Consider the following 15481-nt stretch of genomic DNA (forward strand, 5'->3'; position numbering starts at 1 on the left):
ACTCCTCATGCTGCCTTCCCTTTCCCTCACACTGCCTTCCTTCCCCTCACACTTCCTTCCTTCCCCTCACACTTACCTCCTCCCATCCCCCCTCCCCTCACCACCTCCCATGGACATCTCAGGGCAGTCTCCACATGGTGTTTTAATGTACCCCATTTCATTCAATGCTGTACTACCCCTCCTCTCGCCCCTTCCCCACGAGTCCCACTACCAAACTCAAGCTGAGAGCCCTTCCTCCCATTTCCCCCTCAAGTCCCCCTTACCAAACGCAAGTCCAGAACCCCTTCCCCTCACACTTATCTCACCACTTTCTCCTCCCATCCCTCCCCTCCCTCCTCTCCTTCCCCTCCCTCCTCTCCTTCCCCTCCCTCCTCTCCTTCCCCTCCCTCCTCTCCTTCCCCTCCCTCCTCTCCTTCCCTCTCCTTCAATTTTCCTCGCCATTGTGTAGTCATCAGCTCCCCTTTCATCCATCAAGAGATGTAGAATGAACGATAAATCTGAATTCAAGCCAAAGAGTGAACTTCATACAAACTTCCGTGAGTGCAGAGGAGAGTTTGAGAATTTGTTGTGAGTTCAAAAGTGCTGATTGATGTAAAGCAAGGAACTGGAATTGAGGAGGAAACCTCATTCCGTGTTCATCATTACCTGACAGTAAATACACTTAAAGGTTTTCTTACCCTGCCGAAAGCACAGACTAATTGAACACATCCAGTAGGAATTTGCTGACTATCACAGCAGAGTTTTAGAATTGTATATAAAAAAAAAAACCACCAAAACAAACTTAGTTTGTCTCAAAGTCAATGTGTGACAATTGGTACCCTGTTTGAAATCTTCACCACCCACCGTAACCCTGCTTTTAACTCAAAGTAATACACACAGGCGTGTCCGTTGTGTAATGTTCAAACCACCGTCATTTGGCATTTTGGAGGGCACAAGCACAATAACTAAACCATGATTATCGTCGTATTTTATAGAAAAATATAAACTTATCTGCAACCCACAAACAAATCAATGGCTCTGTGATGTTCTCCTGTCCCTCACGCTTGCCCAGCCATGGAATAGCCAAGCTTTTCCATCATTTGACCGCAAATGGCCTCCACATCTCGGACAATGTGTGCGGGAAGACGGTGCCAGTTGAGGTCCCAATCATTGCGGAGCACAACTCTACCATAGTGCGTCGACTGGAAGACACCTCCTCCGATCATGTACCCCAACCGAGCGAGAACGGCCGGTGGCAGAGGCAGGCCCAAGAACCGATACACCGATTCAGCCACTCGCATCGGATGTGACACCAGGTCCTCGAGGCGCACGACCTGTGGCCTGCCGTTGTCTGGGTCGTTTGGGGACCCCAAAGCGCTCGATGCTGCCGCTAACCACACTCGTGCCAGTTCCACATGATACACCGACAGGGCTGAGCCATTTAGCGGCTTTCTGAGCGATTTGGTTAAAAGGCTTGAGTCGTTGCAAAGTAGTTCACATAACCATATTCGTGGATCACGTACCAACACAAGAGGCTTAATGCTGGGATTCAAAATTGTCTGAAGGAATGGTAACTGCTTCGACCAAGCCTTGCTCGTAAAACTCAGAACCAAACGTGCATTAGGATAAGCCTCCATGTGGCTAACAATGGCCATGAGACTCCTCAACTTTGACCGAATAACGGTGGAGCCTCGCCACATTGATCGTGAAACACGCAAAGCCCGCAGCAGCATGTCCCGTGGCCGATGGAGAAGCAGGTGAAACCATGTGGCAGCTTCTATGTGATGATAATGTGATTTGTTTGGGGATATTCCCTCAAACTCTGCATACGACTCAGGGAAGGGTGGCTCACGGAAAGGTGGTTCAGGGAAGGGTGGCCGAAGGTGACCGATAGGCAGTGGTAGATAAGTAAAGTCGGTATTGTCAGCAAACAACAGCTCAACAGTCTCAGCTCCAAACGATCCTGGCAAAGCAACTAATACAGCTGTTGGAAGGATCTCATGAGATGATGGTGAAAGTGGTTCTTGTCTCTCAGGTGCAGACCAAGGTTGACCTCGACAAGAGGAATGCAGGTAAAGGCTCTGAACAAGCAACAGCTCCAGAAGCCACAAAAAGGAAAGGGCTGCAAAAGTTGTACGTGTACGCTGCACCCCTGCTCCACTTTCCCTTTGTTTTAGTGCAGCTGCCACTGTCACTCCAGAAATGCTTGCCAGTCCGAGCACAAGCAGACCAAGGTCACGAGGGAGCCTTCGACCATGGGAAGACCTTTCATTGCCGACATCACCAAGCCCAAAAAATGTCGTCGCACCTCGCACATCCGTAAAGGTGGCATAGGCAGGTCGTCCAAGGAGTGCGAGGCGAGCAGCCGGGTCATGGAAACATGTCGCTATGGAGACCACACTTTCATAACCATTGGCCTCAGTGATAGCCAGTCGAACACCATTTTGACTGCTCTCAATGAAGCGTAATCCTCCCTCATGAGTAACGGTGGAATGTACTGCTGCCGAAGGGCCTTGAAGAAGGTATGCCATTCGACTAACATGTCTGTCCAGGTACCAAGTTACATTAACAAACTGAGTCCAACGAGTCTTGAGCTCAGCTTGCTGCTCCACCTCCTGCAGGTGAGCCGTTGGGCTGTCTCCATCATCACTGAGCCATGTCATGGTGTACAAGGCATCCCAGTCATCCATGAGAATTCCACTGAGGCCTGCACCATGTTTTGTCATTTGCAGTACCAATCTAACATCATAGTCAAGGTTGTGGAAGAAGGCACTGGCTCTGGTGAGTGGTGATCCTGTTAAACGTTCTACGTGGTCTAGAACAAGCAGTCTTTGAGAGTCAAGAAGTACAATTGCACGGTATACACTGCGCAAGCGCATGACTGGAGAGTATGCAGTCACTGCTTCACCACTAGCAAATACCAGATCACCTTGCTGGACAGCTGCAATCAGCTCCCCTCCACCCAAATTCCCCGATCCCCTGTTGTCGTTGGGCCCACTTATTCTTTCCTTTTGATCCTCTCCAAAATGTTCACTATTCTCACCTGCATATCCGTCTTTTCCATCTCCAATACTTCCATCATCTTTGTAACCTGGTACCCCCATGAGCATCCCACATTCTCCCAGCTGGCCTTCCCAGGGTTGGTTACAACGACTAGTTGGAGAAGGCGCAAACACAAGAACATTGTTGAGGTGGCTCTGCTTAGGCCCGTACAAGGCCTCTGAAATAAAGGGTCGTCCACCAGGGGCAAAGGTGAAGGAGTTTTGATCAGGATGTTCGTGGTCTGGGCAAGCACTATAAGCTTGCTGACCTCCATATGCTACAAGGCGGCCACCAACTGTGCCCGACTTGAATGACACAAAGGTGCTCTCTTCTCTTAGTGGGAGGCCACCCCCAAAGGTGGCGACACCCCATGATGGGAACACGTAAAGTCGAGGATGGTCATAGCCCTCTGGAGGTTTAGGTTCCAGGCTTGCATCATACCTGGGACAGAAAACAACGGAGGCAACAAAGAGCTGCATTAAAAGAGGTCGAAGCATCACGATCGGAGCATTTTAAAATTGAAAATCAAATGAAATGCAATGTTGGGAATATATATATATATATATATATGTATATATATATATATGTATGTATATATATTATCCCTGTGTCGTAAGAGGCGACCAGGGTTGCGTCAGGAAGGGCATCCGGCGTAAAACATGTGCCAAATCACTATGCGGATCATACGGATGATCCGCTGTGGCGACCCCTAACGGGAGCAGCCGAAAGAAGAAGAAGAAGATATATATGTATATATTACTAAAACTCTCATCTTGTATGTATGAATGTATGTTCCCGAAATACAGCCAAAACGGTACAAGATTGCACAAAAAATTTCGGCCCACATTACTCACCATTATCCTTCAGTGTGCAGTATGAAGTTTCGTTCAAATCGAGCAACGAAAAAATTATTATAAAATCAATTCCCGATTCAGTCAAGTACGCTTCGGGAGAATTTGATCAATGCAAACAACCTCAGTGGTATACTTTGCTGGAGCTATCTTTTTATTTTTTTTGAAATGATTTTTTTTTTTTCATCAACCGCTGTCAACGGGAACCCAACGGGTTCACGAGTCATCTAGTATAAATATATGTATGTGTGTGTGTGTGTGTATATATATATATATATATATATATATATATATATATATATATATATATATATATATATATATATATATCCTGGTGTTGGCGCAGGGGCTTGGGATCCAAAAGGTCCTGAGTTCAAGCCCCGTTGGGCCACTGAATTAATACACCATGGGGTTGACTCAGCCTGTCATCCTTCCGAGGTCGGCGAAATGAGTACCAGTATACTGGGCCGGTGTACACCCCAGTTAAAATAGGTGTACCATATCCCTGTGTCGAAAGAGGCGACCAGGGTTGCGTCAGGAAGGGCATCCGGCGTAAAACATGTGCCAAATCACTATGCGGATCATACGGATGATCCGCTGTGGCGACCCCTAACGGGAGCAGCCGAAAGAAGAAGAAGAAGATATATATGTATATATTACTAAAACTCTCATCTTGTATGTATGAATGTATGTTCCCGAAATACAGCCAAAACGGTACAAGATTGCACAAAAAATTTCGGCCCACATTACTCACCATTATCCTGCGGTGTGCAGTATCAGGTTTCGTTCAAATCGAGCAACGAAAAAATTATTATAAAATCAATTCCCGATTCAGTCAAGTACGCATCGGGAGAATTTGATCAATGCAAACAACCTCAGTGGTATACCTCGCTGGAACTATCTTTTTTATTTTTTTTGAAATGATTTTTTTCATCAACCACTGTCAACGGGAACCCAACGGGTTCACGAGTCATCTAGTATAAATATATGTATGTGTGTGTGTGTGTGTATATATATATATATATATATATATATATATATATATATATATATATATATATATATATATATATATATATATATATATATATATATATATATATATATATATATATATCCTGGTGTTGGCGCAGGGGCTTGGGATCCAAAAGGTCCTGAGTTCAAGCCCCGTTGGGCCACTGAATTAATACACCATGGGGTTGACTCAGCCTGTCATCCTTCCGAGGTCGGCGAAATGAGTACCATTATACTGGGCCGGTGTACACCCCAGTTAAAATAGGTGTACCATATCCCTGTGTCGAAAGAGGCGACCAGGGTTGCGTCAGGAAGGGCATCCGGCGTAAAACATGTGCCAAATCACTATGCGGATCATACGGATGATCCGCTGTGGCGACCCCTAATGGGAGCAGCCGAAAGAAGAAGAAGAAGAAGATATATATATATATATATATATATATATATACATATATATATATATATATATATATATATATATATACATATATATATACATATATATATATATATATATATATATACATATATATATATATATATATATACACATATATACATACACACACACACACATATATACATACACACACACACACACACACACACACACACACACACACACACACACACACACACACACACACACACACACACACACACACACACACACACACACACACATACACACACACACACACACACACACAGCTCTGGAAAAAAATTAAGAGACCACTGCAAAATTATCAGTTTTTCTGGTTTTACTATTTATGGGTATGTGTTTGAGTAAAATTAACATTTTTGTTTGATTCTATAAACTACTGACAACATTTCTCCCAAATTCTGAGTAAAAATATTGTCATTTAGAGTATTTATTTGCAGAAAATGACAACTGGTCAAAATAACAACAAAGATTCAGTGTTTTCAGACCTCAAATAACACAAACAAAACAAGTTCATATTCATTTTTAAACAACACGATACAAATGTTTTAACTTCGGAAGAGTTTAGAAATCAATATTTTGTGGAATAACCCTGATTTTCAATCACAGCTTTCATGCGTCTTGGCATGCTCTCCACCAGTCTTTCACATTGCTGTTGGGTGGCTTTATGCCACTCCTGGCACAAAAATTCAAGCAGCTCGGCTTTGTTTGATGGCTTGTGACCATCCATCTTCCTCTTGATCACATTCCAGAGGGTTTCAATGGGGTTCAGGTCTGGAGATTGGGCTGGCCATGACAGGGTCTTGATCTGATGGTCCTCCATCCACACCTTGATTGACCTGGCTGTGTGGTATGGAGCATTGTCCTGCTGGAAAAACCAATCCTCAGAGTTGGGGAACATTGTCAGAGCAGAAGGAAGCAAGTGTTCTTCCAGGACAACCTTGTACGTGGCTTGATTCACGAGTCCTTCACAAAGACAAATCTGCCCGATTCCAGCCTTGCTGAAGCACCCCCAGATCATCACAGATCCTCCACCAAATTTCACAGTGGGTGCGAGACAATGTGGCTTGTAGGCCTCTCCAGGTCTCCGTCTAACCATTAGACGACCAGGTGTTGGGCAAAGCTGAAAAATGGACTCATCAGAGACGATGACCTTACTCCAGTCCTCTACGGTCCAATCCTTATGGTTTTTTGCAAACCTCAGCCTGGCTCTTCTTTACTTCTCATTGATGAAGGGCTTTTTTCTAGCTTTTTGCACGACTGCAGCCCTGCCCCGAGGAGCCTGTTTCGAACCGTCCTCGCCGTGCACTTCACCAAAGCTGCCGTTTGCCATTCTTTTTGGAGGCACTTGATGTCATCCTACGGTTGTTGAGTGACATTCGAATGAGTTGGCGGTCATCCCGGTCAGTGGAAAGTCGTTTTCGCCCTCTGCCAGTCTGTAGCTTTGTTGTCCCCAATGTCTGCTGCTTGACCTTGTTCTTATGAACCGCCGTCTTTGAAATTTTAGGGATGGAAGCAACGTGATGCTCACTGTATCCCTCTGCCAGTAAAGCCAGAATTGAACCCTTCTTTTTCTCACTCAAAACTTTTCTTTTCAACTCTTTTAGCATGGTGAATAGTTATTTTTTTTAATTACTTTTGAGGTATGACTAGCACTGTTATTGCCATCCAGCTGGTCCTATTGCAAGAGGATAGTGATGACCAGAGCAGTGGTTTTTTTATACTTTTCCTTGTTCAATAAGATTCGGTTCAGGTGATCACCTCATCCGTACCTCACTAGGTAGAATGAGGTGTGCCTGTGTTGGAATTCAACAGACACTGGAATGGAATGGCTGCCATACATGTAAAGATGCTGATTTAAAATTTTTGGAGTGGTCTCTTATTTTTTTCCAGAGCTGTATGTATGTGGATACATATGTGGCAACGCTTGTTTACTAATCTGGTGCAAGCAGTGGCCAAAGTCGGACTACATATCAACACCACCGAGACGGAGGTACTGACTATTCCGATGGACCTGGATATACAGATTACCTCCAGCAATGAAGCTGGAGCTGTGAGCGCACCGCTACGCTCCACGCAGATTGTTTACTTTGGTGGCTCCATTCCTTATCCACATGACTTCCAGTGACATAGTGTACTGCCTTGGGTGGCGTTGTGGCATCTAAATCCAGTGTTGGACTCTGCTGCTCTGTCTTATGACCAGATTAGAAGCAAAACATTTCATTCCACCATAGAAACAGTATTGTTATACAACGCGGACACTCGGACGTTGACCGAGACCTTTCAGCAGCAAATTGATGTGAAGCACTTACACCTAAGAGCGGCCTTCAAGATGTCTTGGAAGACGCAGATCACTAATGCGTTTTACCAGTGTGCCAAGCTCAAACAACCGAGCCAAGTATTGCGAGCACAGAGACTGCGATGAGCTGAACCTATTATTTGTTCTGATGGTTGTTGCATTTGACCAATTCAACAGGTGTTGACCTGGTGTCCCACACAACGATTGCGTCATCGTCAAGGTCACACCATAACTTATGTTGATAGGCTCTTGTTGGATTGTGATGCCCCTAACCCTTATATACAATCCCATGAAGTGGAGTTTCAGGCACAGAGAGTTCAAACCAAGACTAAACAACTCTTTTTGGGATGTTAAAGATCATTCAAAAAGAGTAAGTGGTTGTGTGCCGGTACCCAAGCCAAGTTATAAATTCCTGCCTTGCAACTGACATGTTAGGTGAGTCAGCTGGATTAATGCAGCAGTCCCAATATCATAATGTGACGATTATGAAAACAAAATGAGTGTATTCCACAAAGCCTCTCTTTTGTTTGAAAACGGAACACACAAACATGTAGACCAAGGTTAAAGCTTGTGGGTGAACACGCACCAGAGATACTCAGTGAGGAGTGTTGCCCAACGCCAGGCCCTTGAGTGCTCCAAGGGACCGTCGCGTGCCCGCTGCTGACGGACATGCTGTGCCAGCCAGTTTCCGCTGCCATTACGCAGCACGAAGGCATCAAGGAAGACCAGCTGGCTCTCGGGCCCGTAAAGCCAGCCGGGACTCGAGTCCCCGATGCCCACGGTGCGCCGATAGCCAGGCAGGACGGTGGCCAGATAGAAGTGAAAATGGCGTGCGAGCCAAGTACTGTGCGTGTGATCGACCCCTCCATGGCGTCGTGCTAAGAACACGTATTGAGTAACAGCACGAGACACGTAGCTTCCGAACGAGATGCCCTCATTGAGGGAACCGTCGGCGGCGAGGTTGAGCTGCCGCATGGTGTTATCGAGATGCGAGGCTGCAAACTCGTACCAGCTCTTTGCCGCTAATGGTTCATTCGGCTGAAGTACGAGACTTGCGAGTAAAACCGCCATCGTGGCAGACACTGTACGGACATCCGTCGGTCGGTTCAGCCAAACACGGCCTTCAGTTGCTTGATGGAGCTCGGACACAGCCAATAGGACCTGCAGGTGATATAGACAGAAAGAGAAGAACTTTTTATCACAATCATTTTTTCGTGAATTCAGCTGAAAACGAATCACAGATGGGGAAATAAATGGGGCAATCACAGATTAATAAACTGGGAGGGTAGTCGAAGGGGCCAAGGTGAAAATTAGAAAATTAAAATGAGTCAATGAAAGATGATAGAAGATTGATTGGAGGGTACAGAAGGATGGGAGTGAGGAGAGAGGGAGGGGGTTCTGGGAAGGGGAGACAGAGGAGAGAGAAGGAAGAGAGGGTTGGAAGAGGGGAGACATGGATGGGAGAGGGAGGAGAGGATTGGAAGAGGAGATACAGATGGGAGAGGGACGAGGAGAGATACGGATGGGAGAGGTGTCTGTGCGTGTCTGTGTGTCGGTCTCTGTGTGTCGGTCGTCGCTAGATATCCGTTATTGTCGGGTTTTCCGTGTGTGTGTGTGTGTGTGTGTGTGTGTGTGTGTGTGTGTGTGTGTGTGTGTGTGCGTGCGTGCGTGCGTGCGTGCGTGCGTGCGTGCACGCTTGCGCGCGCGCGCGCAAGCAACGTGAGGCTCCACAGCACAAACCAGCAAACCGATTTTGATGAAACTTGGCGCCCAGGTGCCATAAGTGCTGGGAGTGTGCGCGTTTGAGTTACGTTGCTATGCAGCGGCCGAAAAACCACGTTTTAAGAACCCAAACGGTAACTGACATAGCGTGGCTTCTATGATAGGTAGAGCGACCGGACCAACTCCTGCCTATTCCTTGCATCCCCATCTAGTTATCGCGACAGCATAACGTTCCTCTATCTCTAATCGTTTCCGAATGGCAGTCCTCCGAATGCGGAAAGGTGGTGAACCAGGGAATATGTTAAGTGACCTTGACCTCGGAAACCGTCGACGGCAGAACGTTCAAATTCGTTATATGGATAAAGTTTAATAACTACTACAAAATTGAACCGCAGCATTTTTCCAGATTCGATCACCAAGGGTGTCGGGGCTGAAATACGCAGTATTCGAAAAAAATACTTTTTCTCAACCTACGTTCACTATTTTCAATACTTGTCCTACAGTTTTGAATGTGGAGAAACGAGACTTTGGAATTAAACATTTCGAGATATTTAGAAAATTTTACTCGAGCCGATTTTTGATTTAGGTTTTATTTTTCAAATGGTAGTCCTGTGAGGAGTGCCAGTTGGCAAAATGCGCAATAGGAAAAAATCTTGCCAGGCAGAGGAACAATTGTATGTGAACCAACACGTCTTGGCAATGAATCTTCGTCGGTGGATCGGTCAGAATGAAAAGCATCGTATCCAGCGCTTCGATCCTAGCGAATCCCTCGTCGCCTACCGGCTTGTCTCTGTCTGTGTCTGCTTCTGTGTCTGTGCATCTGTCTGTCTCTGTTTCTGTGTGTGTGCATCTGTCTGTCTCTGTTTCTGTGTGTGTGCGTCTGTCTGTCTCTGTTTCTGTCTCTGTGTCTCTGTCTGTCTGTCTCTGTGTCTGTCTGTCTGTGTCTGTCTCTGTCTGTCTATGTGTATCTGTGTGCGTGTCTGTCTGTGTGTGTCTCTCCTCTCTCTCTCTCTCCTCTCTCCCTCCTTCCTTCCTTCCTCTCTCTCCCCTCCCTTTTTCCTCTTTCTTCCCTCCCTCCTACCTCTCTCTCCCCTCCCTCCATCCTCTCTCTTCCCTCCTTCCTTCCTCTCTCTCCCCTCTCTCCCCCTCCTCTCAATACCCCCGTCAGTGAAGTGACTGGTTGTATTTGCTTGTAAGAAGATAAAATGGTTACACGCGCGCGCACGCACGCACGCACGCACGCACGCACGCACGCACGCACACACACACACACACACACACACACACACACACACACACACACACACACACACACACACACACACACACACACACACACACACACACACACACACACACACACACACTGATAACATAGCTCGCAATGAGTAAATAATGATCTTCCCTGATCCGAGCCACACGACGTTCCCTGATCCGAGCCATGTTATTGGGACCAATGAACAGCGCAGCTACGAGGATGTGAATTAAATAAGTAATAATGATCTCATCTTCAGGTTTACATCCATGCTGCGGTTTCCATGGTAAAGATGTGGGAAATGAAAGCACCACAACCTTGGTGATTGAAAATGTAATTCGCCGCAGAAACCTCAAATTGTAAATGGCAGCAAGTTATGGATTTCATTCAATTATTCACTATATTCGCCTTCACTCACAAACACTGCCGTGGGTTCACCATTTTCACCACACACGGGAGGGAGATGGGACAGGAGGTCTGGGGATCGGGCTTGTGTTCGGACACACACAGGACATGACACCCACACACACACACATGGATGCATGGGGTGGACAACATGGATACAGAGGATGGATGAATGGGGTGGACAAAATGGATACAGAAGGAAACCCTGATGAGGAAAAACTGGAAAATTGGAAGTCGGGGTTGGGGGTTTGGGAGGGGGGGGGAGTTTACGACCTTATTTATTTAACATGTTACGTTCGTGCCTCGTGGCTATTGTTTGTGCTTTAAAAACAGTACGTTTCCTGTTTGGAATGATTTTCAATTTTCTTTCACTGCGATGCAGACAGACAGACTCAGTATATGATGTCACTCCTGTCTGCGCAGTCACGATCAGGACGAATTCAGAGACAAAGTAGTGATAAACTTCAGCTTTATGTTTCCGATTTGTGTTCAAAATATAAAATTAAATTCAAATAATTTGATCCTTGATCATAAACTGACGTTTGTAGACAAGCACACAGACAGGCAGACACACAGACAGGCAGACACACAAATGAACCCATTCCTTCACCCCACTTTTCGCTTCGTGTGCATGGGGTAATGATGTGCAAAATAATACAGATGCCATATGGAAGAAGGGGAACAGTGTTGGCCTGCAGGGAAGACTGAAATGTCTGATAGCGCATCCTCCCCTCACAGGTTACCATATCCCCCTCCTCCCCTCACAGGTTACCATATTCCCCTCCTCTCCTCACAGGTTACCACATTTCTCCTACCCTCTGCAGGTTACATCTCTCAGGTAACCATATCTGTAACCATATCCCCCCCACAAGCATAGATTACCATGTCCCCCCTCTCTTTTCCTTTTTATTCATTACCCCCCCCCCCCGTGTTCCCAATACTCCCATCACCTTGTTCTTCCATGAGCCTCAACCTTATAAATGAAGGCTATTAACAAGGCCAAGAGATGCTTACAATGTTGAGTTTGCACAATTCCCGTTTGGAATTATTTTATCTGACATCTATCTTCCTTTCTTTTCCACTATTTTTCTTTTGTTTTATTCCTCCGCTTTGCCACTCATTACCCACAATTCCATCCAAAACGCTCAAGGCTTAATTCATTTTAGGCCATGCATTATAACACGGATTAATAATGCAAAGGGCTCTGCAAGGATGTTGGACCTGCAGTCGAATTCAAGGGAAACGAGAATGTGCATCGAGGAAGGATCAACGTGTGTGTACTGTGCACGTGTTCTTCTGTCCCAATAAATGAGTGTGTGTGTCGGTCATTGTGACAGTCAGTGTGTCTCCTCTGTAACTCCAAAACCGAGCAGCCTAAAACTTTTCATGCACACTAAAGGAACTCCAATGGAGTGTATGAGTGAAAATTTTGTGTTTGGGTTAATTAGTTAATTAAAACACCCCTTTTGAAGATAATTAACAGCCTTGTTTAATGATATCCTTCATCAAGGCAGTGTTATGCTTGGTCACCTCGCTGGGGTTTTAATTCACCATTTAAAAAATTTTATTCTGTTCAACAATGCCTTGAGTTAGAACAGGCCGCAATGGTTTCTTAACAATAAAGTTTATTTTTTTCACTTTCCTCACTCATTATCAAATGCCTATTTATCATAGCTACGAATCGCTGGGTACATCGAAATGCTTATAAAACGCCCGGAGATGCCAGCAGTCATGGCTTTATTTAATTTCCGCACATGCCAAAACCTCCAGAATCTCTTAAACTGAGCAGAATTTCAAAATTCTTTATTGACTTCAGCAGCAGGTTCATCAATTGCATGTTCAAACATTGCAAAATTCTGACTTTGGTTGACAGCACGTATCCAATAAAGGTGTAGAAGTGGACTTCCTTTTTTCGTAGTTTTTATAATTAATCTGCTTGAATGTGGACATTAATAAGAATTGTCGTCTCAGTTAATCACTGCATGTGTTTTTCTAATCACTAAATATTAATTGAATTGATTCATCTTGATGGAACTCATTGTATTAGAACTTGTAATCTGGGTCTCTCTTTCTTAGGGTCTTATTTTGTGCTGGAGCTGAGACCTACAGCCATTTGGCTCCATAGACATGATTCGCTCGCTGCTTTGCGAGATGTCTCGCAATGCAACCCCAAATATCCCCTCCCTCTTCTCCCTCTCTGTTCTTAGATTGTGAATTAATGTGCTCGCCTTTGTACGAACATGCCTTTGTAAAGGAATTACGTCATGTTTCACTTGGTATTTGAGACCCTTGCTCGCTTTACTCTTGTCCGCCTGCACAGTTTGTTGTTTCTGACCGGGGTGATAAGCGCTCTCTGGGTTTTCTCCTGTCTTAATAAATCCTTCACATCACTCTGACCTAGCCAAGGTCAGACATGGGTCATTATGAGCCGACTCCCATCCATTCCTATTTTTTTTATTTTTGAGAAGGTTCACACATTCCGTCCTGCATGCTGTGCACTCTGGTCCTCTCCTCTGCCCCTTATAAACTTCCCCAACCTTTCCTGGGTTCGATATAGACGAATTCCTGTGAGCTCCGATTAGTGGAGACCATTGTATGACTGTTTCATCAATGATCCTTTGTTCCGTAATTATGTATTAAAGATTCTCTGTTTGATGTACTTTGCCTCGAGTGGACAGTTGAGTTTCTAGAGTTCCACAACAAAGGGGTGTATTAAAACGTGAGTGTGAAGTTGCTTTATCAGGGGGTGGAAGTTGCCTTTGTAGTTGTTGTTGAAATATTTGAAACTGCATGAGCGTGACTTGTATTTCCTGTGTGGAATTTTACATTTACTGAGAGTTGATGATGAATTATTGATTGAAATGTGATTTAATTATTATTGAATGACAGCGCATCTTAATGGTGGGATTAAATAAATTGCATTTTAAATTTCCTTCTGTTTCATGTCATGCGCTGGATGTTGCCTGGTTGTCAATTGAGGGAAAAGTTTAAAGTGATCTGCTTGCACTTTGATATCTGACAGAAGAGGGAGGGAATATCATACAAGGCTTTTGATTTTGAACATAATATGATAGTTTATTAAGATTTATTTGATTAACATATACCCCAGTTGGCACTTTACTCCTCATTTATTTATCAAAAAAATGGGAAACTAATCATAACACCATTATCTGTAGTCATCTGTAATTCTGTTTCTTCCAAACGCAAACAATATGTATCAACTTCTTCACGCTCTCCTCTTCCAATGAAGGAAGAAGTATCCGTTCTTTAGACTTTCTCGTTTCCTTTTGAGCGCTCAGGTCAACCGCGTAGATTGTATATGGGCTTTTAAATGCAACCATGTCCGAAATGGGTTCTTTATTTCCATTGCTTTCAAACAAATTTCGGGAAGACTTGCATGCTTCAGCATAATCATTTTTTCCCCAATCAATTTCCAATCTATCTCATGGATAAAATGCTCCATCCAGAGAAACGCGAAGTCGTTTCACCTTGGCATTATCACTCAATGCATTATTCTTATCAGGAGCAGTATCTCCATCTGGTTTCTTTAAAATGAGCCATAGATATCATGGCTTTCCTTCCAGAACACCCAAATTTCACATGTAAGTGGTTAGGTTCAGTTTAACGTGTTGACATCTTCTTTTAAGGTATGATACATTATTTTAGTGGTTTCTTTGAGTTGTCTTCTATTCATCATCACTTCTGTTTTAAGATTAGGAGTATATTCACTAATATACCAACTCATTTCAGCAATAACATTTATTCTGAGCACCAAAAGCATTAGCAATGCCAAAAAAACGATCTATTTTCATTCCTTTGCAGTTGAAATCTAATATTAAGTCCATGCAGAACTTTATCATAATCATAAAATGCAAAGTACCTTTAAGAGGAACTGCCACAGTAAAACTATTACCTGCTTTTGTATCATCATTATGCATTGCCTTTCTTTGACTATAACCAGTGTCTGTGTTTGTTCCCGTTGCCATATCAGGAAAAAAAACCTTCGACAGCCCCCTTACCCATTCTATCATTCAATTAATATGGTGCAAATTTCATCATTTCAGATGTAGTAGTGACATAATTGACTGCTTCAACTTCTTGTGTTCCAATATACAAACGAACATTATCAAACATTTTCCAGAATAAATCATTTACGAGTGTAGCGTTTGTGCTATTCCTCATCTTAGTGAATGTAAATTTACACATCAAGAAACTTTCGGCTAGATTCAAATAAGTTTGTTGATTATTTATTTCAAAACTTTTTGTTCCATTTGTATTCCAGTCTGTTCCAGTTATGGCATTTTCCTTGAAGTAGTCTTCTTTTTTAGTAGAGTTTGAGATGACAATGGTATCATCCAAATCATAAATACTATCAATTGCTTCCATACTTGTATTTGTTTTGGAAAAAAAGATGTTAAAACATTTAAAAAACAAGGTATTAGAAGTTTCCATAGATAATAAAGATGCCTCAT

The 15481-nt window shown here is 44.0% G+C and overlaps 1 protein-coding gene across 1 annotated transcript in view; it reads right to left on the reverse strand.

Annotated features, from left to right (window-relative positions):
* Positions 1–402: 402 nt before the first annotated feature.
* LOC147033700 (dermatan-sulfate epimerase-like protein) overlaps positions 403–15481 on the reverse strand; it is a 59263-nt gene continuing 44184 nt past the window's right edge. The window contains exons 5-6 of the mRNA XM_085871831.1: positions 8214–8788; positions 403–3462 (exon numbers count right to left, since the gene is read on the reverse strand). Coding sequence (XP_085727957.1) covers positions 1038–3462; positions 8214–8788 — 3000 coding nt within the window. The 3' untranslated portion in view covers positions 403–1037. The remainder of the gene's footprint in view (positions 3463–8213; positions 8789–15481) is intronic.

Source organism: Eptatretus burgeri, chromosome 2 (assembly GCF_056783735.1).
Source record: "Eptatretus burgeri isolate ZD-2024b chromosome 2, Ebu_testis_v1, whole genome shotgun sequence".
Classification (NCBI taxonomy): domain Eukaryota; kingdom Metazoa; phylum Chordata; class Myxini; order Myxiniformes; family Myxinidae; genus Eptatretus; species Eptatretus burgeri.